This window comes from Salvelinus alpinus, chromosome 9 (genome assembly GCF_045679555.1).
Source record: "Salvelinus alpinus chromosome 9, SLU_Salpinus.1, whole genome shotgun sequence".
Taxonomy (NCBI): domain Eukaryota; kingdom Metazoa; phylum Chordata; class Actinopteri; order Salmoniformes; family Salmonidae; genus Salvelinus; species Salvelinus alpinus.
Genome location: NC_092094.1, coordinates 85,579,988 through 85,603,090, shown reverse-complemented (window position 1 = coordinate 85,603,090; position 23,103 = coordinate 85,579,988). Strand labels below are relative to the sequence as shown.

At 47.1% G+C, this 23,103-nt stretch overlaps 1 protein-coding gene across 2 annotated transcripts in view; it reads right to left on the bottom strand.

Annotated features, from left to right (window-relative positions):
* The window catches only part of LOC139530867 (kinesin-like protein KIF26A), a 103,424-nt gene that overhangs the window by 30,099 nt on the left and 50,222 nt on the right, over nt 1-23,103 (bottom strand). For both annotated transcript variants that reach the window (XM_071327624.1, XM_071327626.1), the window contains one exon: nt 18,829-19,028. In XM_071327624.1, the coding sequence (XP_071183725.1) occupies nt 18,829-19,028 (200 nt within the window). The remainder of the gene's footprint in view (nt 1-18,828; nt 19,029-23,103) is intronic.

The window sequence follows — 23,103 nt, the reverse complement described above, 5'->3', positions numbered from 1 at the left end:
AGGACCTTTTCCAGCCTAATTACCATGTTGGCTCCATTTACTATCCCTGACATTTTCTTTCTCCGGTTTCCCCTCTTTTCTCACCAGACAAGATAACGGTGCTCTGGCCATTCATGCATGGATCAGATCCCTGGGGCTGATATCAGACTGCATTAACCCCTCCAGCATGGGTCTGCCTTCTCTGGTGATTAGCAGCAACCAAGCTCATGTCTGTCTGAATGGAGATAGAAGCTCTGTGCTCCAGCCAGACCGTACATGTAAAACACACTGATAACAACCACATCACAATGAACCCACCTCAATGTAGTAGCAGACCTGCTGGAGTCTGTCTCTCCTGCTCTCAACAGGTAAGACTAGAGGGGAATAGTTATAGGTTTGTAATGGATTAAAGGAATGGCAAAAACAGTGTCTTAAGTGTAGCAAACAAAGAAGTGCCACATCAGCATATGTGTTCAGTATTGATTTATCTCTAGGTTTCTTCCTAGGTTCCTGCCTTTCTATGGAGTTATTCCTAGCCACTGTGCTTCTAAATCTGCATTGCTTGCTGTTCTGTATAAGTACTTTGTGACATCTGGTGATGTAAAAAGGGATTTATAAATACATTGGAGTTGATTGCATGCATGTCAATCAGCAAAGGTGTGTTTTGATTAAAGGAACCATCAATAGGATTTCTCCCTGGAGCTCAGATCTGGTGTATACATCATCCTATTGATGGGCTGACCTTGACATGGACATGTCCCAGAGTGCCATAAGTGTGAGAGAAACATACTATATATGCATGTTGTTTGAAGTCCTGTGTACGGTGACTCAACTGTAGGGGAGAAACAGAGGGTTTGTTGGACTGCTGTTTTATATCACCACATGTGGGCACCAAAACAAGGCCAATCGTCCACCTCTACAGAACACTGACAGTGTTGAGGACATCAACAGCACCTCGACAAAAATTCTGTTGGAGTAAACAACATCTGCATCTCTGCAGTGGCCTGGATTGGCCGGAGAACCAGGTCACGTCCAGACTGACCGACAGACAGACCATTGCTAAGCCTCTCTCTGATTAAGCTGAGGGGACTGGACATAGAGATGATAAATAATAATACAAATAATACATGGGACTTACAATGTATAGCGCTTTTCAAGGACACAAAGTCGCTTTACAATTATAGAAATGAAAAAGTAAACAACAAAACAGTCTGTCACACCCTGATCTGTTTCACCTGTCTTTGTGCTCGTCTCCACCCCCTCCAGGTGTCGCCCATCTTCCCCGTTATCCATAGTGTATTTATACCCGTGTTCTCTGTTTGAACAAGGCAGTTAACCCACTGCTCCTAGGCCGTCATTGAAAATAAGAATTTGTTCTTAACTGACTTGCCCAAAGGTAAAATAAAAAATAAATAAAAATTGTCTGTTGTCAGTTAGTTTTGTTCGTCAAGCCTACCAGCGTTTTTCCCCTTGCTCCTGTCTGTTTCTAGTTCCTGTTTTCTAGTTTTCCCGGTTTTGACCATTCTGCCTGCCCTGACCCTGAACCTGCCTGCCGTTTCTGTACCTTGTCACACCACACTGGATTATTGACCTCTGACTGCCCTCATCCCCTAGACAGCCTGCCGTTCTGTACCTTTTGGACTCTGATCTGGATTACTGACCTCTGCCTGCTCTTGACCTGTCATTTTGTCTGCCCCCTGTTCTAGTAATAAACGTTTGTTACCTCGAGATTGTCTGCATCTGGGTCTTTCCTGAAACGTGATTGAGTCAAAACAAAACATCAGACTAAACAAAACATGAATAAAGAGAGGGGTGAGCTCAAAGAAGGGAAAGAGTGTGATGCATTAGTCTATGGGAGGAGAGGGTTGGGATTTGGATACGAAGGGTAAGGGTTTGGTTTAGGTGCTGCTCAGTATGGTGAAGAGAGGAGTGTCTTTGGGGGGTTCTTTAGGTGTGGCTTTAGGAGGGACTGAAAGATAGTGATGGTCTCCGAGTCAAGGATGGCTAGAGGGAGGGAGGTCCAGAGCCTAGGAGCAACCCTGGGGAAGGCCCTGTCGCTGAAGCTCCTGAGCTTCGACCTGGGAATGACAAGGTGGCCTGCTGTGGTGGAACGATGTGCGTGTGTGGGTTGGTGGGGGAGACGAAAGTCTGAGAGGTAAGGAGGGGCAAGGTGGTGAAGGGCTTTGTAGGTCAGAAGGAGGATCCTGTAATCAATGCGTTGGGAGAGAGGGAGCCAGTGGAGTTCACGGAGGACAGGGGTGATGTGCTGATAGGACTTAGTGTGGGTGAGGAGTCGGGCTGCAGAGTTGAACCATTTGGAGCTTATGGAGGGAGCTTGAGTTGATACTGGAGAGTAGTGAGTTGCAGTAGTCAAGACGGAAGGAGATGAATGAATGTATGATGTCATAATGTGTAGCCCTGGCCTGGCAGCAGGAAGGCACACCGCACCAGATCAAAATTTACTATCAGGGTCACTGGGTAGATCATTAAGAACAGGGAAAAAACTCACACACACAAAGCTTTTCACCACAGGGAATTGAGGTAGCTAGCTATATCTCAGTGGACCAGAGACCCCATCTAAGTTCCCATGAATCCTCGGTTCCACTGAGTGACAGTTTCTCCTGATGTATGTTTGGTGATGTATATATACATGCATTAGCCCCAACACTGACGACATGTGGAGTGTATAGAGTGGACTCAGGGGGTCATTCAGAGTGGGCTCTTTAAATAACCTGTGGCGATGTGGGAAAATGGCTGCTTATACAGTGTGGAGGGGTCTAGTGTTACCTGGGCCTCATGGGGGAGGAGGGGAGGAGAGTGGACTCTGCATGTCCACTTCTCAAACTGGAGCTGTGGAATGACAAGGCTGACGTGTGATATCAGTGTGGTTTAGTCTGGCTGTGAGCTCTGCCTCCTCTTTAGCTGGGATGTTAACCTCAGTGAAATCCACCAGGATAAACGTTCCTCTAGTGTCTCTCGAACTTTCTCTATTCTCTACATAACCCCATCTCACTAAATGCAACTCATTTCTAAAACAACAACTCATCACAGAAAATTCAAAGAATTTGTTCAAAGATCATTTAGACCACAGACAATGGGGACCTGAATATTTTTGCAATTTTGCTTGTTTTATAGCATTGGCAATAACTTCTAGTTTCTCATCTCTGTTTTTCACCCTGTCCTTATTCGTTCCTGTCTTGTATCCATATTCAGGTTCCCTTCAACAAACCAACTCAAAGGGATGGCAACTCTAGTTCATTATCTACTATCTATCTAATATCTAGTTCATTGGTCACTATAGAAGAGTGTGTCTCTACAGTCGTCTTTCTGCAGAACATTGAAATGGAGGAGAAAACTAACAGGCTTATCTCACTGTCCGTCAAAATCTTAATTAAGGCTAAGAGGAACCCCTCGACAACATCCGCTGAAATGGCAGAGTGCGAAATTCTAAAATATTTTTTTGAAATATTTAACTTTCATACATTCACAAGTGCAATGCACCAAATTAAAGCTTAACTTCTTGTTAATCTAGCCATCGTGTCCGATTTCAAAAGGCTTTACAGCGAAAGCACACAATTCGATTATGTTAGGTCATGACCATTTTCCAGCCAAAGAGGAGTCACAAAAAGCAGAAAGAGATAAAATGAATCACTAACCTTTGATGATCTTCATCAGATTGCACTCATAGGACTTCATGTTACACAATACATGTATGTTTTGTTCGATAAAGTTCATATTTATATCCAAAAATCTCAGTTTACATTGGCGCGTTATGTTCAGTAATGTTGTGCCTCGAAAACATCCGGCGAATTTGCAGAGAGCCACATCAATTTACAGAAATACTCATCATAAACTTTGATAAAAGATACAAGTGTTAGGCATAGAATTAAAGATATACTTCTCCTTAATGTAACTGCTGTGTCAGATTTCAAAAAAGCTTTACGGATAAAGCACACCATGCAATAATCTGAGTACAGCGCTAAGCCACAAAAACAAGCCATACAGATACCCGCCATGTTGTCACTTACCTTTGATGATCTTCATCAGAATGCACTCCCAGGAACCCCAGTTCTACAATAAATGTTTGTTTTGTTTGATAAAGTTCATCTTTATGTCCAAATACCTCCGTTTTGTTAGCGCGATTAATTCACAAATCGAAATTCACAAGGCAAGTCCAGATGAAAGTCCAGACGAAAAGTCAAAAAAGTTCTATTACAGTTCGTAGAAACATGTCAAACGATGTATAGAATCAATCTTTAGGATGTTTTTATCATAAATCTTCAATAATGTTTCAACCGGACAATTCCTTTGTCTTTAGAAATGAAAAGGAACGCAGCTCGCTCTCACGGGTGCGCGCGAGACTTAACTCATGGCATTCTGCCAGACACCTGGTTCAAACAGCTCTTATTCACTCCCCCTTCATAGTAGAAGCCTGAAACAAGGTTCTAAAGACTGTTGACATCTAGTGGAAGCTCTAGGAAGTGCAATATGACCCCATTTACACTGTATATTCGAAAGGCAATGACTTGAAAAACTACAACCCTCAGATTTCCCACTTCCAGGTTGGATTTTTCTCAGGTTTTCGCCTGCCATATGAGTTCTGTTATACTCACAGACATCATTCAAACAGTTTTAGAAACGTCAGAGTGTTTTCTATCCAAATCTACTAATAATATGCATATATTAGCTTCTGGGCCTGAGTAGCAGGCAGTTTACTCTGGGCACACTTTTCATCCGAACGTGAAAATGCTGCCCCCTATCCCAAACAGGTTAAGCCTCTACCTCTTAACTGACTGCCTGCTTCCGTCCTGCAGTCTCACTGGTGCTCTAAAGGGATGGTCCTTTCTGCTAGGCTCGTTTACACAGTATCCAGGAGGAAGTGGACAAATACCTCTAGGCTAGGATTTATTGAGTTTCTATAAAGCCTAACCAGAAATAGATAGATGAATCCCTGGCAGGCCAACCAGGCAGCTATGAATGTGATGTCCTGTAACCTGACCAATAACCTGCTTACATCGTTACAAACGCACTGGACTGAAGCTTTGGAGAAAAGCCTTTTGTTCCAACAGGATGTCCAACATGCTCTTTGTGTCGACACGCTGGCTGGCCTTGGACACAGAATACCAAATGGGGCATCATTTGTATGCTGACTGCCCAAGGCTGCGGGTATCTTTGCTGCACTGATCTCTGGTCAATTAGCCAAGCAGAATCCACACACATACAAAGACCTACAGTACAGGGTACATTCAGTCCTACACAGTCCACAGACAGTCCTACAGTACAGGGTACATTCAGTCCTACACAGTCCACAGACAGTCCTACAGTACAGGGTACATTCAGTCCTACACAGTCCACAGACAGTCCTACAGTACAGGGTACATTCAGTCCTACACAGTCCACAGACAGTCCTACAGTACAGGGTATATTCAGTCCTACACAGTCCACAGACAGTCCTACAGTACAGGGTATATTCAGTCCTACACAGTCCACAGACAGTCCTACAGTACAGGGTATATTCAGTCCTACACAGTCCACAGACTGTCCTACAGTAAAGGGTATAGCTGCACTATAAAGACTGGACTGCTGTCACATCACAGCTCTTGGTTATTCTCTGCTAAAATGCAATGCAAAGCACAGAAACTGTGAAAATGTGGTTGATCTATATGGCATATAAAGAATATTTCTCTCCCTTTCGCTTGAGTAAAGCAAAAAAGGCACCACTCTGTGTACAAACACCACAATCTCTCATGATCTCCTTAGCATTCATGTGAAACTCCATGTGGAATGAGGTGGGAAAGGAGGGATTAAGGCGATCGAGATAGAGAGAGAAAGAGAACAGACGACCCACAGAAAAAGGGGGAGTAAGGGAGAGACAGTGGGAGAGAGGGACAGGGAGAAAAAACAGAGGAAGGTAAAGGTGGGGAGGAAGGGAAATGAAATGGAGAGAAGAGAGATGGAATAGGTGAGAGAGACTAGAAAATAGACAGGGACCACAGGAGAGAGATAGAAAGAATGTTTGAGGGGGAGAACGAATGAGAGAAAGGGAGGGAGGGAGACAAGGGTGTGTCTCGGCGGGAGGGGGATAGTGAGTGTGTGTGTGTGTGCGGTGGTCTGTACAGCCTGGTCCTCTCTAGGATCACTGAGTTGGCCTGCTGCCAGTGAGGGGCTGTTTGAGAGGAGGTAAATCATTTTCTGCCTGAGAAAGTAACACAGAAAAATTATCATTGGGGCTCCGCCACAGTCAGCTTGGAATTGCTTTATTCCCAAAGTGCACCAAGACGGGAATCCCCTGTCGACCTAAAATACATGGAACAGTTGGAGTCTAAATGGAAAACATTCTAATTAAAATTGCAAAACTCCTGGTTCTGTGTTTTTTATTTAACTAGTCTAGCCAGTTAAGAACAAATTCTTATTTACAATGATGGCCTACTTGTAAACCCCCTCGGCCAAACCCTCCCATTACCCGGACGACGCTGGGCCAATTGTGCGTCACCCTATGGGACTCCCGATCACGGCCGGTTGTGATACCACCCGGGATCGCACCCGGTTCTGAAGTGACGCCTCTAGCCTTAAACCGCTGCGCCACTCGGGAGGCCTGTGTTGCACTGGGCGGAGGTAGACTTTGGCAGTTGCTTGTAACCACTGAGGGGAAGTTTGTCTTTTTAGGTTCTGGAGCCATTTTGTTGGATACTAGCTCAAGGAGTCAAGGTTTATGCCAACAATGCCAATAGAATCAATCCCAATGAATGTAGCATGAAACAGAATCTACAATGCCAAGGTTGACTCCTTAGCGATGAGGGAGGGAGTGTTGTTGGAGCTGCAGCCAGGGACCTATAAGGGATGTGTGAGCTGAAACACCTCCCTGCCACCGCTTCCTGTGCCTTTGTGTTCCCCCACTGCCCATAAAGAATTGTGTCCCCAAAAGTCAAGCCCAAACCTCCTACACCCTACAGGCCCCTCCTTACCCCAGCTTCCCTCCCACTTCGCCCCCATCCAATTGAGAGGCCAAGCACCCCTTCAGCCAAACCATGAGTTAAGGAGGGTTTAGGGCGGCCACAGGAGGGATCGAAGGGGGTAAAAGTCAATAATTCCATTTGCCTCCTTAATGGTATCCACAAACACGTTGTGCTAATGTGGCCTCTATAAGCGTCTGCTTAAGCCCTGGTGGGGAAGCCCAAGTAGAGGACTTTAGCTCGGTAGCCTCCATTTGTCATTCTGAGATAGAGGGACCAATTTAGGGCCCCTGGAGGAGAGATCTAAAAATCGTTGTCAAAATGTCTTCATACAGTAGGAAAATATATCTTCTGCAGATTGACCATAATTGACTTACTAGAGTCTTACACACCAGGAGAGGAGAGAAGCGTTGGAGGAAAATGAGAAAATACACCATGCCCTATTTGGTGTAAACTGCTGATTTGGTGTAAGCTGCTGATTTGGTGTAAACTGCTGATTTGGTGTAAGCTGCTGATTTGGTGTAAACTGCTGATTTGGTGTAAACTGTTGATTTGGTGTAAACTGTTGATTTGGTGTAAACTGCTGATTTGGTGTAAACTGCTGATTTGGTGTAAACTGCTGATTTGGTGTAAGCTGCTGATTTGGTGTAAACGGCTGATTTGGTGTAAGCTGCTGATTTGGTGTAAGCTGCTGATTTGGTGTAAACTGCTGATTTGGTGTAAGCTGCTGATTTGGTGTAAACTGCTGATTTGGTGTAAACGGCTGATTTGGTGTAAACTGCTGATTTGGTGTAAGCTGCTGATTTGGTGTAAACTGCTGATTTGGTGTAAGCTGCTGATTTGGTGTAAGCTGCTGATTTGAACTAGTTGGAGAAAATTATATTTTTCCCCTGATTTGATGCAGTGTGTGACAGATTATAATGAAGATATGATCTTCCCTTCTTTCTGGGCTGTAGCATCCACACCCCCTACTGCTTACAAAGATTAACAGCTACTTTCATCTCCTGCAGAATATTTTCTACTGCTCCACTGATGCTGTTTCCAGGTACTTCACCACACTGTTATGTTGTCTTCACAGGTCGCAGAGGATGTGGAATAAAATGACGCTTCCAACATGTCTTGAGCTGAAACTCACTCGCCCACGTCTTCCATGAAAGCCTCAAGAGCACATTTGTGCTCAGAGCAACACAGTACTGTAAAGCAGAATGTGCAGTGAATGTGGAGTATTCATTCAATACCAAGAAGACCACAACATCAAGCTGTCATTAGCTGACAGAAGAGAGAGTCAGGGAGGGAGAGAAAGACAAGAGAGAGATGGGGAGGGAGAGAAAGACAAGAGAGAGATGGGGAGGGAGAGAAAGACAAGAGAGAGATGGGGAGGGAGAGAAAGACAAGAGAGAGATGGGGAGGGAGAGAAAGACAAGAGAGAGATGGGGAGGGAGAGAAAGACAAGAGAGAGTCAGGGAGGGAGAGAAAGACAAGAGAGAGATGGGGAGGGAGAGAAAGACAAGAGAGAGATGGGGAGGGAGAGAAAGACAAGAGAGAGATGGGGAGGGAGAGAAAGACAAGAGAGAGATGGGGAGGGAGAGAAAGACAAGAGAGAGATGGGGAGGGAGAGAAAGACAAGAGAGAGATGGGGAGGGAGAGAAAGACAAGAGAGAGATGGGGAGGGAGAGAAAGACAAGAGAGAGATGGGGAGGGAGAGAAAGACAAGAGAGAGATGGGGAGGGAGAGAAAGACAAGAGAGAGATGGGGAGGGAGAGAAAGACAAGAGAGAGATGGGGAGGGAGAGAAAGACAAGAGAGAGATGGGGAGGGAGAGAAAGACAAGAGAGAGTCAGGGAGGGAGAGAAAGACAAGAGAGAGTCAGGGAGGGAGAGAAAGACAAGAGAGAGTCAGGGAGGGAGAGAAAGACAAGAGAGAGATGGGGAGGGAGAGAAAGACAAGAGAGAGATGGGGAGGGCGTTTTCTTGCGCCACTCCTCTCTGTCATTAATCAGAGCCTGGCAGGGTAAGACACCTAGCGATTATTTATTTGCTTTCCTCCACGCCGAGGCTATCACAACAACCAGGCCAGGCCGAGCCCCACAGGCTGCTGGGAACATTTGGGAGTGATTAATCAGCGAAGCGAGGGGGAGTGGGTGGTGGGAGGATGAGGAGATTCAAACATGTGTTCCTTAATCTGCCATCTATATACCAGTCAATACGCAACCCGGGGAAAACATGAGGGATCCAAGTCTAGTAAAAATGGGTTAGAGGGGAGGAGAGCGCATGGAAGCATGGTTGGGATTTGGGAATCCAAAAAGGCTAGAGGAATTCCTAGGTTCTGAACAAAGCTATTCTAAGAGTCTGGGGTAGGGAGAGATAGAGAGGGTCTACAGTGCTGTACAACACTGGTGAGCTTTAAGGTTTATAAATGTAGAGGTGTGACCGTGCATAGTAAACAGAGCCAGAGCTCAGTGACTACTACAGTATTATTCAGGTCAATAAGAGGCTTACACACTTATTCTCACACACACACACACACACACACACACACACACACACACACACACACACACACACACACACACACACACACACACACACACACACACACACACACACACACACACACACACACACACACACACACACACACACACACACACACAATCATGCTCATAATGTCACCTTTTGACACACACATTCCCACACTCATACACATCCACACACACACTCAAAGTCACATAGTCAGCTAGGGATAATGGGATTTCTAGCACTGCAGCAGGCTCTCACGTGCTGGGTCATGAACTGACTACGAACTATAATCCAATCCATTCCAGACAGTTTGCATGGAGCCAGTGGCAGACAGGCAGGCTGCAAACACAAACACAAGATAAACCCTGTCCACACTATCTGTCCACACTAGGGTTTTATTGATCCTGCCTTTTAACCAAGAAGAATAGACACTGTCCCATCTCTGATTCAAAACTCCAACCATGGCCAGTATTACCCATCATAAAGAGGACCCTGTAGCAGATCAACAGCAGCCCCCCCCCCCCCCCCCCCCCCAGCCAAGGCAAGCAAGAAGAACAGCAGGAGACGTTCATGAGAGACTTCCCATAGTGGAGGTAGACAATCACTGTCAACACTGTCCACCTGGATCCATGTGCAGAGAACAGTGGTTCCCATTCAACTGTTGGACAGTCATCCAGGCCCAAAGCCCCGAAGCCAGGGAAGAGAAGCAGGAGAACAGTGGGGAGGTGGTAGAGTAGTAGTCACCCTGTTATTGAGGATCAGGTAAGAGCTTAACTGCCTGTCCTGACAATGGCCCTCTGTCCTCTGTGGTAATGCGAGCTCCATCGGTAAAACCAGGAACATCCACATTGAAAAACAATGGGGGTTAGATGGATCAGCATCACACACAGGGAGTCCACGGGCACTGTGTTTGTGTGAATTAGAATGACTGTGGTCTGATATATAGAGAACTACCGGTTGGGGAAATCAACTCACACTGAATAGGCCTAAGACACTATTAGTTATTCATATTTAGTGCAAGGCCGGGACCTGGGAGAGGCAGGCAGGCTGACACTGTGGAGCGGAGGGGCTGGAGGACACAGAAACACAGCGGCCCAGTGGGAGCCATCTTGTTTCTGCAGACTGAAGAAGTAAAGCCAGGGTGAGCTCATGGGAGAAGGGACCACACGCTGTGTTGTGGTTCAGGGAGACAATAGGTCATAACATTCTTCAATGCATATTCCATGCAGGCAGCTACTGCAATTAACTTGTATTCTTATTCCACACTCTCTCTCTTGCCTCCAGCACAATGCAGAGAGGCCTGCAATTGTAATGACAATGATAATAGTCTGAATTTGCATGGCACCTCTCACTGAGGGATGCCATCGAGATTTACAGTACATGTTGTAGGGTTAGCTGGCCTCAACCCCCACTGCTGTAATGCATAGAATCCAGCTGGGTGGGAGAATATCAGCTCAGAGGCTCCTATCACTTAACACTAATTCCCAGATCACTGCAGCCCAGCAGGGTTCCTATGGCACCTCCATTAGTAGCCTCATCATCTGTGTGAATGAATGGTAAGTCCTGGTTGGCCATGGGCAGAGGAACAGTCTAACAGGCCTGGTTATGTGCTGCCTAAATGGTGAGGCCACAGTCTCTCTCCTGCCCACATGACATTTAACACATCCAGGCCTTTTAGATCACCACCACCAGCACACGCTGAGACAAAGGCACTGTCATGTCAGGTGACAGGCACACAGGACATAGTGGGTCTCCCTCTAACATCCCCTCGTTTCCCCCTGCGTGAAAGGAATCGGTCACAGCCCAACCACTGCCCTACAGGGCTGACTCTATGGCCCAGTGTTAGCCAGCGCTTAGACTTGAGTCAGCATTTCAGCCTTTTGTCTGTCAGCTCCAGCAAACATACCCCCTGCTATGTAAGTGGGCCAGGCCAGCCAGACTTCCTGACTCAGGTGTCTAGGGGGAATGGACACGGTTCTAGTCAGCACTCTCCTCGGAGGTATCTCTCCCATCAAACAGCGGATCCAGAGCCCTCTCCCATCCCTGTCCCTCCCCGCCAGTCCTCTCTCTGTGTATGTTTATCATGCAGGCCACAACCGCCTCCACCATGACTGTCACAACACAGGCCTTCCCACAGATACCCAGGGGTCACAGCAGCATCATGCCTTGGCATCTTATCCTTAGAGATGGGCATGTCCAGGGGAGGGCAGTGCCAGTCTATACCACAGCAGTGGTGGTCTGATGAGGTGGCACTATCTCTACTGTGCAGCAGACTGCACTACACTGCCCAGGACAGCCAGATGAAGTATAAGTGATTGGCTTGAGAGGAAGGGTCTGCAATGTGGATACACTCAGGCTGTTCTAAGATGACTTACAATCCCTCTAATTTCCTCCAAGAAACCAAGAACCCAAACTACAGTGTCTACAGCTGCCAATAGTAAATAAATTAAACAAACTTAGCAAAACTGGATATATTACTTAATTGTCATTTTCTGTTGAGTTCAACCTAACTGACAAAAAAAGTTAAATGGGCAAATGAGGGGATCTATCATCTGACCCATTCCATATACAGTACCATGTTGGGTATAACAGAAGAAGGGGGTCTGAGGGAGGAGCTGAGAGATGGGTGGGGGTGTGGGCTATAGGCAGGGGGTGGAGGCTGTGATATTGGGGTAGAAGGGATGTGGGGTGATCCACCTGGTTATTGCTAGGCTGATAGTAGGCCCCCCAAGAAAAGGAAGGGGCCTGCCTGGTGGCCTGCTGCAGATCCCTGAGGCGGTGGGTCTAGGCTGAATCTCCATCAACACCTCCCCACTGATGATGTTAGACAGGCCCCTGATAGCTTTTCACACCTGGCCTTATCTGGAGGTTACACTGCCAGAGCCCTTCCCCATCCCCTGGCTCAGCTGCTGCTGCTACCGCTACTCTGCTCTCCACTGACAGACATTAGCCCCAGCAAGCTGATAGCCTGATTATGACAGGAAAATAACAGCTGGTGTTTTATCCGAGAGTAAACAAATGCTTTATTTCCACTGAGGATTTACGCCTGGGCTGGCCCTTGTGTCTCACTGGGCCATGGCTCCGGTAGACCTGGTCTAATCAAAATCTAATCTAATTTTAATGGTCACATGTGCCGATTACAACAGGTGTAGACTTGGAGCCAAGGCAAGGCCCTGGGCCATTTCAGCTGGCATTTACAGTACATAACAATGTCTAACTGTGAACTTTAACACCTTCTCACAAAACAACAGTCTTGAATGATGCAGAGGCTGTTAATTATGCGTCTCACAAGTCTTTAGTCCTGATGGAAACACAGTAACACTAGAGCCTACATGAACCTAAAACACTGGTAAGGGGGTAAGTCTCAATGGAATAACAGCAAAGAGACCAATAGCATGGCACAGCCTAACCACCACACACCCACCACCCAACCCACTCACCACCCACCAACCCACTCACCAACCCACCCACCCACCCACTCACCACCCACCCACTCACTCACTCACCACCCACCAACCCACTCACCACCCAACTCACCAACCCACTCACCACCCACCAACCCACTCACCACCCACCAACCCACTCACCACCCACCAACTCACTCACCACCCATCAACCCACCCACTCACCACCCATCAACCCACCCACTCACCACCCATCAACCCACCCACTCACCACCCACCAACCCACTCACCACCCATCAACCCACCCACTCACCACCCATCAACCCACCCACGCACCACCCACCAACCCACTCACCACCCACCAACCCACTCACCACCCACCAACCCACTCACCACCCACCAACCCACTCACCACTCACCACCCATCAACCCACCCACTCACCACCCACCAACCCACTCGTCACCCATCAACCCACCAGCGCTTCTGTTGATCTATTCAGGATCTTTTTTAGATTCTATGTCTCCCAAAAAACAAAAACAACTAAAGGTATGGATAAATGAATTCCTGACAGTCAGACTATGCTGAACACAGAAGCTAGTTTAAACTTTGCAACTCCACTCCGCTTACCCTCCTCAAAATAAAGCTGAGGCTTAACTTACATTTCAATAGTGTTCTCTCCTGACTAAGCATTCTGCTCACATTCTCCCATCGCTAGAAACACCCATCTTTGTGAAGCTCGACAAAACCATTACCCTTTCACCTTCAGGGATCACACAGAACAACTCCACCACAAAATCAACACTACACACTGACTGCAGCACAATCAGCAGCAGGAGTATAAACACACCCAAACACTGCATCGCCCATCAAACTAAGGTGTGTATCTCCTCCAGCCCTGGGTTGGGGTGTGTGTGACTTACTTGAGTCCCATGGTGGTGGTGTGTCCAGCGTTCCCCTCCACAGGTTCTGACCTCCTCCTCCTGAAACCGGTGGTCTGGAGCATCACCCCGAGCATGCTGACTGTGTGTGTGAGTGTGTGAGGCTCTCGGCAGCACTCCACTCTCCCTGCCTGCATCCACTCAGCCCCTTTATCCCCTGGCCAGCAGGCCCAGCCCAGAGCAGAGCCGCTCCACAGCTCCCTCCACTCAGCATTCATCTATCAGACAATATATCCCTGACACAGATCTCCCGTCACTCACAACACAGCCAGACAAACAAACACTGCATTTCCCTTCTATATCCGGCCTCACAGTCTCCCCGTCTCTCCTATCTCCTCTAGTCGAAGTGGAGTGTGTGTGTGAGTGGCCCATGGTGCACTTCACCCCCACGTTCCTGCCCCCAACCCCAACTCTACACCAACCCACCACTATCCCAACCCACTCCCACCTCTACACCAACCTACCACTACCCCCCCCCACCACCCCCACTATACCAACCCACCCCCACTGCTATACCACACCCACCCCTATATCCACCACTACACCAACCCACCCCCACACAACCCCCACCACTATACCAACCCACCCCCACCACTATACCAACCCACCCCCACCGCTATACCACACCCACCCCTATATCCACCACTATACCAACCCACCCCCACACAACCCCCACCACTATACCAACCCACCCCCACCACTATACCAACCCACCCCCACCGCTATACCACACCCACCCCTATATCCACCACTATACCAACCCACCCCCACACAACCCCCACCACTATACCAACCCACCCCCACCTCTACACCAACCCACCACTATCCCCCCCCACCACCCCCACTATACCAACCCACCCCCACCTCTACACCAACCCACCACTATCAAACACAAACACACACAAAGAGAGAGAGGGAGAGAAGAGAGAGAGAGAGAGAGGGGGAGAGAGAGGGAGAGAAAGAGAGAGCGAGAGAGAAAGAGAGAGCGAGATAAACATCTCTACAGTGACAATCACCTGGTTATACATTCATGGATTTTAGCCGGGTCTACAGCTTTCAAGGGGATGTTGTTGCAACAAAACTTTGATAAAGATATTTGTATGGAGAGCTCCAAAAATATTGATTAGCGTGCCTCAGGCATATTTATTCACATTAATTGGCCAGCTTTCATGTTAGTCATGAGGAGTTGTTTCTATGGTTACTTTGCACAGTCTCAGTGTTGAAGCAGCACATATTTCAGACACAAAGACTAGGCAGGCCTTGTCTGGGGAGAAGCTGGACTGTTCTCCTGCAATTACAGGAGAATGCCTTCCCAACCCACAATCACAGTGATTACTGCAGTACACACACACTCACCTGGGCAGCAGTAGCTCCAGGGCAGCACAGGGCCGTAAAGACATTTCCTCCACATTCCTGCTAACAGCTGTTATCCCTGCGCCACGCCCCTACCCTGAACCTGCCTGTCCCTGGACACTGCAAACACTCCTCTTAGCTTTAAGGTTTGCTCTCCTCTCTTACTCAGAACAGCAAAGGTTGTTCTGAGCATTGAGGAGAACTGCTCTGCGGTTAGCATTCCCTTCCCTCTCTTTTCCCCTTCCCCTCATGGGTCCCAAGGGATAGAAACACACCTCATTCCCAATCAGCAGGTGTTAATAGAACAGAGGGATGAGCAGGGTGGACGGTGTGTCGGCAGTGGCAAAGACACGTCATTTAGTCGAGCAGACAGAGCCCCTGCTGTGAACACTGCCTGCTCTCATTACTAAACGCTGTGTCAATACACTAATCACATGCTCCGTCACAAAGCAATCAGTATTCAACACGCTAGTAAGCTGAATGAGCACCCCATCCTCCTCTCCTCTCCTCCCTTCCCTCCTCCCCTCCTTTCCTCTCCTCCCGCCTCCCAGCCCTTCCCTACCCCCATCCTCCTCTCCTCCCTTCCCTCCTCTCCTCTCCTCCAGCCTCCCAGCCCTTCCCTACCCCCTTCCTCCTTCCCTTCATCCTCCCTCTGTATACTGAAACACACACACTGACCACTCTGCTTGGACAGACCCTGACCTTTAACCCCTCCTGTCTTGAGGCTATTTTATGGTCCATCTAATAGCCAATTGCTCATTATTGACCCGGGCCAATCTTTGTTTCAGCACACTCTGGTTGATAGGGGGAAAATAATGGGTGACAGCAAGAGTTGAATGGGGATTGTAAAATGTCAATACTAAACTCCATGTTGTATGCTTATTTGCTTTGACCAAAGCATTTCATGTCATTGAACATTACCTTTACATTGTGAAAAATGTCTCCTTACTGAAGCCATAAGACACCATTCTTCATGAATGATGGTGAGTTTGAGAAAATAACAGATTTATGAATGAAAAAAGAAATGGAATAATTAAAGCTTAGAAGAGTTTTGATGAGCAATCAGCAACTAGTAATGACAGCGTAGTAAAAGGGGATTAATAGTTCAGCTTCAATTGTTGAATTCCTACTGAGGCCCATTTCCTGCCTACATAATGATCAGAGACATTATGGAGAGGAGACCCAACCTAAACCATTTTCCCCTGGGCAGGGAGTAGGGGAGCCACGTGAGAGAACACTCAGCTTAACTGAGTCTCCCAGCAGACGACAACACTGAGAGTAATGGTAGTTGGAGTTTCTGGGTTGTCAAATTAACATTTATAATCAAATGCTTTTTTAATGGACCAGACAAGTTTAAAATAATGTTGAATGGTTGAGTTAAAAAATAAATGATCTGCACCAGAGGCAATCACTGAGAGGAAGTGGTATTCTCTCTCTCTTTCCCTCTTTCTCAGTCTCCTCTGTTCTCTCAGCATCTACCTAATTGCGTTCTAATTCAAATGTCATCTGTGAGTTGAACAGCTTAACTGAATGTCAGACAAGTGTCTGTGGAGCATGTTACACTCCAGACAGGAGCAACCACTGTTTGGTTATTCTGCTCAAATATCCTGGCCTCTCAGCACTTTCACATGGATTTCACTAATTGTATCTTTAGAGGACAAAAATAAGTATTAATCACAAATATGTTTTCAATCAGCCCCAAAACATGAAGGGCTAATTTGTTAATTCAAATGCCAGTGGGAGAGAGTGAGAAGAAAGAGATTTGTTAAACACAGTTGTGCTTGCTGACCTCTGAGAACTAAAACACTGTTACTGCAATCAGCAGTGGTGGAACACAACCCTAGCCTGCACACTGACCCTGGTGCTAGAGTAAAGATGAAGATGACAGTGATGACAATGATGATGAATGATGATGATGATGAGGATTACATTCTAGTGCTTAAAGCAGTGCAGGTGCTTGTGGAAGCAACAGCTGCAGTAGCTGAGGAAGTGGGTGTGCTTCCAGTCTAGCCCAGTGCATCTCACCCGCCTACCGCCCAGCCATCCACCGCCCTGGATCTGAATCTGTGGAATGTGATGCTGTTTAAAGCAGCCCGGGCCCCGTCATCACCATACTTCTCCTTGCCAAGTGAAACAACACACATTCTTGGCAGGGAAGTATCTCTGGGATGAAATGAAAGGTGGAACCCTTCACTGCTTCCACCACCTCCCCTCCTGTCCCACCAGGACGCAAATGAAGGGAAAAAACAAGTCCCCCTCCCTTACTGAGGGACACACACAGCACGGCTCTCCAGCCCTCTCTTTTTGAGCACTTGTCCAAAGAAAACAGTAGAAATAATAAATCAGCCTCTGAAATGAACCCTGTCCACGTCTAGGTCACAACTCACTGTTGTTCACGCTTGACTCGCCAAGTATCTCACAGGAAGTGACACGTACAGGAAGTGACACATTTAGAAGAGCATTTGGAATATCCTCCCTGCCAAGGCAGAGGCCCCATGGTCCCAGTCTTATACTTTGACCCCACTAAGGTTGGCGAGGGGAGCTCATTTGGAGAGTTTGGAGAAAGCCAAGCTCCTTCCCTGTTCCCTCTGGATGTCACCGTCACACTTCACAATGTCCCCCTCTCCTGTCTTCTCTGCCTCCCAGGGTTCTGCCTCCCAGGGTGCAATGCTCTAACAACCCAATAGATCATCCTTACCCAGCTTCCCTCAGTTTCCCTCAGGATAAAATTAATTATGTCACACAGCTCCTTGGGGAGTCGAGGCTGTACAGGGAATGTACACACCGACCAATCTGCCTGAGACTCTAGCAATGACATCCTACCGCATTACAGCAGCCTATGGAGAGCTGTCTGTACCCCCAGTGGAGGCACACATATCCTCCAGAGCATTAGCGTTGCCATAGCTAAATGGAGCAACTCATTGTGAATGTACACAAGAACAACACTGAATACAAGCTACATTAATATGTTACTACAACAAACTGCACTAGAAACTTTTAATAGAGCCAAACAACAAAAAACACAGGTGTACATACTGTTAAAGAAAAGCACAATAGTACAAACTATGTGCTTGAACCTAAGCCCTTTTGTGAGACACTGTCTCTACATGTATAACATTATATAATACCATTATCCATTCACGGGCACTGGCGCCTAGCTAAAAGTATGCTCACAATCTATTCTCCACACACCGTTCCAGCACAGCCTAAAGTATGCCATAATTCAACAATGGCAAGGACAACATCTTCATGGATTAGGTCCACATCACGCTAGACTCTACATTCCTCGAAAAAAAGGGTTCCAAAAAGGGTTCTTCGCTGTCCCCATAGGAGAACACTTTTTGGTTACAGGTAGAACTCTATGGAAAGGGTTCTACATGGAACTCAAAGTGTTCTCCTATGGGCACAGTTGAAGAACCCTTTACGGTTCTAGATGGAACCTTTTTTTCTAAGAGTGTAGTGCAGCAATGAACCATGACCTTATTGTGTAAAGACAACTCTCCACACAGATCCCTTCCACAACAGCATGCCATACACAGGCAGCCAGCCACACACACCCTAAAGCCACCACAATACAGCACAGCAGACCCTAATCATCATCACTCTCAGCCCTTTGTCAGACTCCCTCTTCAAGTCTGATTTCAGTGAAATGAGGGTTGTCTGTACTGTGGACGCTGCTTACCTGATGAAGAAGGAGGCTGCCGCAGATGCGCTCTGAGTGGAGGTGGATGTAGAGGTGGGGGCAGGGGGGCCGACGGCACACTGTCCCAGCTGGACGGGGCTATTCTGTCGGCTGGGTGTCAGGTTACAGCGGGAGCTGGGGACAGGGGCCACGATAGGGCAAGGGACGTCCCTCTCTGCCTCCTGCATCAGACCCTGTGCCTACAGAGGGACAGAGAGACAGACAGAGACAAAGCGAGACAGAGAGAGAGACAGAGCATTAGCAATGAGTGGGCCTCAAGGGTTAACCACCACTACTGGTCCTCCACACCTCTCTTCCAGTCCATTTACTCCCTCTCTCCTCTCCTCCGCCGGACGGTCAGGCAGCTGCTCTGGCCATCCCAGTAAACGGACATCAGGACTATTCACCTCAGCACCAACTAACTACCCACAAGATGAAAAGGGCACTGTACTGTACTGTAGTGTAGTGTACAGGACAGGACTGTAGTGTACTGGACTGTAGTGTACTGGACTGTAGTGTACTGGACCTGACTGTAGTGTACAGGACTGGACTGTACTGTACTGGACTGTAGTGTACTGGACCTGACTGTAGTGTACAGGACTGGACTGTAGTGTACTGGACTGGACTGTAGTGTACAGGACTGTAGTGTACTGTAGTGGACTGGACTGTAGTGTACAGGACTGTAGTGTACTGGACCTGACTGTAGTGTACAGGACTGGACTGTAGTGTACTGGACTGTAGTGTACTGGACCTGACTGTAGTGTACAGGACTGGACTGTAGTGTACAGGACTGGACTGCAGTGTACTGGACTGTAGTGTACTGGACTGTAGTGTACTGTAGTGGACTGGACTGTAGTGTACAGGACTGGACTGTAGTGGACTGGACTGTAGTGTACTGGACCTGACTGTAGTGTACAGGACTGGACTGTAGTGTACAGGACTGTAGTGTACTGGACCTGACTGTAGTGTACAGGACTGGACTGTAGTGTACTGGACTGTAGTGTACTGTAGTGGACTGGACTGTAGTGTACTGGACCTGACTGTAGTGTACAGGACTGGACTGTAGTGTACAGGACTGGACTGTAGTGTACTGGACTGTAGTGTACTGTAGTGGACTGGACTGTAGTGTACTGGACCTGACTGTAGTGTACAGGACTGGACTGTAGTGTACAGGACTGTAGTGTACTGGACTGGACTGTAGTGTACAGGACTGGACTGTAGTGTACAGGACTGTAGTGTACTGGACCTGACTGTAGTGTACAGGACTGGACTGTAGTGTACAGGACTGGACTGTAGTGTACTGGACTGTAGTGTACTGGACCTGACTGTAGTGTACAGGACTGGACTGTACTGTACTGGACTGTAGTGTACTGGACCTGACTGTAGTGTACAGGACTGGACTGTAGTGTACAGGACTGGACTGTAGTGTACAGGACTGGACTGTAGTGTACTGGACTGGACTGTAGTGTACTGGACTGGACTGTAGTGTACTGGACTGGACTGTAGTGTACTGGACTGTAGTGTACTGTAGTGGACTGGACTGTAGTGTACAGGACTGGACTGTAGTGGACTGGACTGTAGTGTACTGGACCTGACTGTAGTGTACAGGACTGGACTGTAGTGTACAGGACTGGACTGTAGTGTACAGGACTGTAGTGTACTGGACCTGACTGTAGTGTACAGGACTGGACTGTAGTGTACTGGACTGTAGTGTACTGTAGTGGACTGGACTGTAGTGTACTGGACCTGACTGTAGTGTACAGGACTGGACTGTAGTGTACAGGACTGGACTGTAGTGTACAGGACTGGACTGTAGTGTACTGGACTGTAGTGTACTGTAGTGGACTGGACTGTAGTGTACTGGACCTGACTGTAGTGTACAGGACTGGACTGTAGTGTACAGGACTGTAGTGTACTGGACTGGACTGTAGTGTACAGGACTGTAGTGTAGTGTACTGGACTGTACTGTAGTGGACTGGACCTGACTGTAGTGTACAGGACTGGACTATAGTGTACTGGACTGTAGTGTACTGGACTGCTCATTGAGTCTGGCAACACTCATGAGGCTGCACGGTGTGAATGGTAATTAAGTGATAGCCTATATCTAATTACAGTTTAGCTATTAAATCATTGGCCATATACATAGTCCCAGTCAAAAGTTTGGACACACCTACTCATTCAAGGGCTTTTCTTTATTTTTTTATTATTTTCTAAATTGTAGAATAACAGTGAAGACATCAAAACTATTAAATAACATATATGCAATGTAGTAACCACAAAAGTGTTAAACACATGAAAATATATTTTAGATTCTTTAAAGTAGCCACCCTTTGCCTTGATGACAGCTTTGCACACTCTTGGCATTCTCTCTACCAGCTTCACCTGGAATGCTTTTCCAACAGTCTTGAAGGAGTTCCCACATATGCTGAGCAATTGTTGGCTGCTTTTCTTTCTCTGCGGTCCAACTCATCCCAAACCATCTCAATTGGGTTGAGGTCAGGTGATTGTGGAGGTTAGGTCATCTGATGCAGCACTCCATCACTCTCCTTCTTGGTCAAATAGCCCTAACACAGCCTGGAGGTGTGTTGGGTCATTGTCCTGTTGAAAAACAAATGGTAGTGGGACTAAGTGCAAACCAGATGGGATGGAGTATCGCTGCAGAATGCTGTGATAGCCATGCTGGTTAAGTGTGCCTTGAATTCTAAATAAATCACTGACTGTGTCACCAGCAAAGCACCCCCACACCATCACATCTCATCCTCCATGCTTCAAGGTGGGAACCACACATACAGAGATCATCCGTTCACTTACTCTGCATCTCACAAAGACACGGCGGTTGGAAGCAAAAATATCAAATTTGGACTCATCAGACCAAAGGACAGATTTCCACCGGTCTAATGTCCATTGCTCGTGTTTCTTGGCCCGGGCAAGTCTCTTCTTATTATTGGTGTCCTTTAGTTGTGGTTTCTTTGCAGCAATTTGAACATGAAGACCTGACTCATGCAGTCTCCTCTGAACAGTTGATGTTGAGATGTGTCTGTTACTTGAATTCTGTGAAGCATTTATATGGGCTGCACTTCTGAGGCTGGTAACTGTAATGAACTAATCCTCTGCAGCAGAGGTAACTCTGGATCTTCCTTACCTGTGGCGGTCCTCATGAGAGCCAGTTTCATCATAGCGCTTGATATTTTTTGCGACTGCACTTGAAGAAACCTTCAAGACATTTTCTGGATTTACTGACCTTCATGTATTAAAGTAATGATGGACTGTCACTTATTTGAGCTGTTCTTGCCATAATATAGACTTGGTACTTTACCAAATAGGGCCATCTTCTGTATACCACCCCTACCTTGTCACAACACAACTGATTGCCTCAAACACATTAAGAAGGAACGAAGGCACAGCTGTTAATTGAAATGCATTCTGGGTGACTCCCTCATGAAGCTGGTTGAGACAATGCCAAGAGTGTGCAAAGCTGTAACCAAGGCAAAGGGCGGCTACTTTGAAAAATCTCAAATATCTTTTAATTTGTTTAACACTTTTTGGGTTACTACAAGATTCCATGTGTCATTTCATAGTTTTGATGTCTTCACTACTTTTCTACAATGTAGAACATAGTAAAAATAAAGAAAAACCCTGGAATGAGTGTTACTGTACATCAGCAGCTAATTTGCCTTTTTAACGCACAGCTTGACTTTAAACAGGAAAATAAATATTTAACCCCCAACAACAAAAGAAGCCTACACATCTACACACACACACATAAGCAGTGAAATACTACAGTGGACACTTTTCTCTGATAGGCCAATGAATCTTGCTGTGTGAAGGTATGTTACAGGTTGAGATGTAGAGGGGCAACAAAGCAGAGCCTGTCTGCAGCGCTGCCTGCCAGCTGGAGTATGAGTCAGAAGCAGAAGGAAGCTGCCTCAGCCTGGCCCCAGGAGTGGTAATGACTATGGGTGATGAGGCAGGTCCCAGGCTGCTCTTGGAGTGCTGGTCTGGGGAGAGAGAGCCAGGTAGGAGGGGGATAGGGGGTAGTGGGGTTCAGCTGGAAGTAGAACAGTGATCTCTCTCTCTCTTTGGTCCAGCAGAGGGAGTGCTGACAAAGTCCACTGATCACCCAGGCAGCCCATAATAAAAAGCACTGTTCCTACCAGGGTCTCCATGACAACACAGGGTTAATCCTCACCCTAAATCACTAGTATATCAAACTGTACACTGATCAGTGAAAGTGTACAAGAACCAGTTTGAACAAATGGTAGAGTTAAGCCTCTA